Source organism: Cariama cristata, unplaced genomic scaffold (assembly GCF_000690535.1).
Source record: "Cariama cristata isolate BGI_N322 unplaced genomic scaffold, ASM69053v1 scaffold19987, whole genome shotgun sequence".
In the NCBI taxonomy this organism is placed as follows: domain Eukaryota; kingdom Metazoa; phylum Chordata; class Aves; order Cariamiformes; family Cariamidae; genus Cariama; species Cariama cristata.
This window is the reverse complement of record NW_009626315.1, coordinates 5,844-7,224: the sequence shown is the minus strand read 5'-3', so window position 1 is coordinate 7,224 and position 1,381 is coordinate 5,844. Positions and strand designations below refer to the sequence as shown.

General features: G+C 55.2%; 1 protein-coding gene across 1 annotated transcript; it reads right to left on the bottom strand.

Moving 5' to 3' along the window:
• Positions 1 to 663: 663 nt before the first annotated feature.
• LOC104157141 (feather keratin Cos1-1/Cos1-3/Cos2-1-like) lies at positions 664 to 1,014 on the bottom strand. Its single transcript, XM_009703996.1, has one exon. It carries the CDS (start codon positions 964 to 966, stop codon positions 664 to 666), a length of 303 nt encoding a protein of 100 aa, XP_009702298.1. The 5' UTR covers positions 967 to 1,014.
• Between the last annotated feature and the right edge of the window lie 367 nt (positions 1,015 to 1,381).

The following is a 1,381-nucleotide window of genomic DNA, read 5'->3' as shown; positions in this document are numbered from 1 at the left end:
ATACCAAGAGGAATGCTTTTCCTGAAGAGCTCATGGGGCTGCTGAGCCCTCAGGGCCTCCTGCCTTTCTGGGCATTTGTGGGCAGAGACAGCAAGGCAAGGCCTGATGGTCGCTGGCAGCAGAGCAGCCAGGGACATTTTCCTCAACTCCAAGGGATGATGCCCAAAGAGGAGCAACTGCAGAAGGTCCCAACATCCCATTCCTCTGTGAATAGGGAATGGTCTCCTTGTGCCCTCATCCCCTTCCACCCTGGAGAAACATCCTTCTCCTTTGACATCTTGAGGAGTGCCCACAGAGGGAAGGACCACATGGAGGCTAGGTTTGAATGCAGTAGAACTTTAATGAGTGAAAAGAGGGAAACAAAGTCACTCCAAGTGGAGGCCAGAAGTGCAGGAATCTCCAGAGGCAGCCAAGAGTCTGTGGTCCTTGGCCATAGGGAAGTTCCCACATGATGTCCCTCTGCCTGCCCAGTAGAGGGAGAGGAGCCAGAGGGTTCCCACCAGGCTTGGCCCTTCTCCCAGGGGAACTGAAGGAATCAAAGCAAAGGGAAAGAAAGGGAAAGCCATTCAGCAATACTGAAAACATCCAAAATCTCAATCTTTTGCCCAGCACCATCTTCTGAGTTCCTCAAGGTGTCTCCCTGGGGCTTTCCCAGCATCTTTATCAGAGGAGGGACCTCCTGCCACAGTAGCGACTGGAAATGCCAGAGAGGTCACAGCACCCAGAGTTGATGGGCACTCCATCACGGCTGAGGATGCTGCCAACAGCAGCAGAGGTGGAGGAGCCCACAACGGTGTTCTGTGGGAAGGAGCTGAGGATGGGGCCGGGCAGGGTCACCACCACAGGAGAGGGCTCAATGACCACAGTGGAGTTCTGGCACTGCCTGACACAGGGCTCATTGCAGCTGTTGGCCAGCGGGGTTGGGCCACAGGGCCGGCATGGCAGGCACTGGTTGTAGCAGGACATGCTGTGGCCTAGAGGTGCACCTGGGAAAGAGCGCAGGGAGGAATCAGAGCACAAGAGTCAGTGAGAAACAGCCTGGTTACCCAGTCACAAAGGAGCCAAGGCCACTACTGAGTGTGGAGCTGGAGGCTCAGCCAGGAGCCACACAGTCCTCACTGCCCTATAAAGAGGAACCTGGCCCAGGCAGACTCTCTCCTAATTCGTAAACCAGAAGTCCCCTCAACCTCTCTCTAAGCAGACCCTCTCCCCACTTCCCTCTGTTATAACAAGAAGCTCCAAGCCCCAGCACAGGACAGAACCAACATTGTCTGAGCGTCAATCAAGGAGAGATCTCACTTTGGAAGAGGAGGAGAAGGGGCTTCAGACTCACCTGGCTCCTAAGGAGAAGGAGGCAAGAGAAGTGGATGAGAGAGCAGGG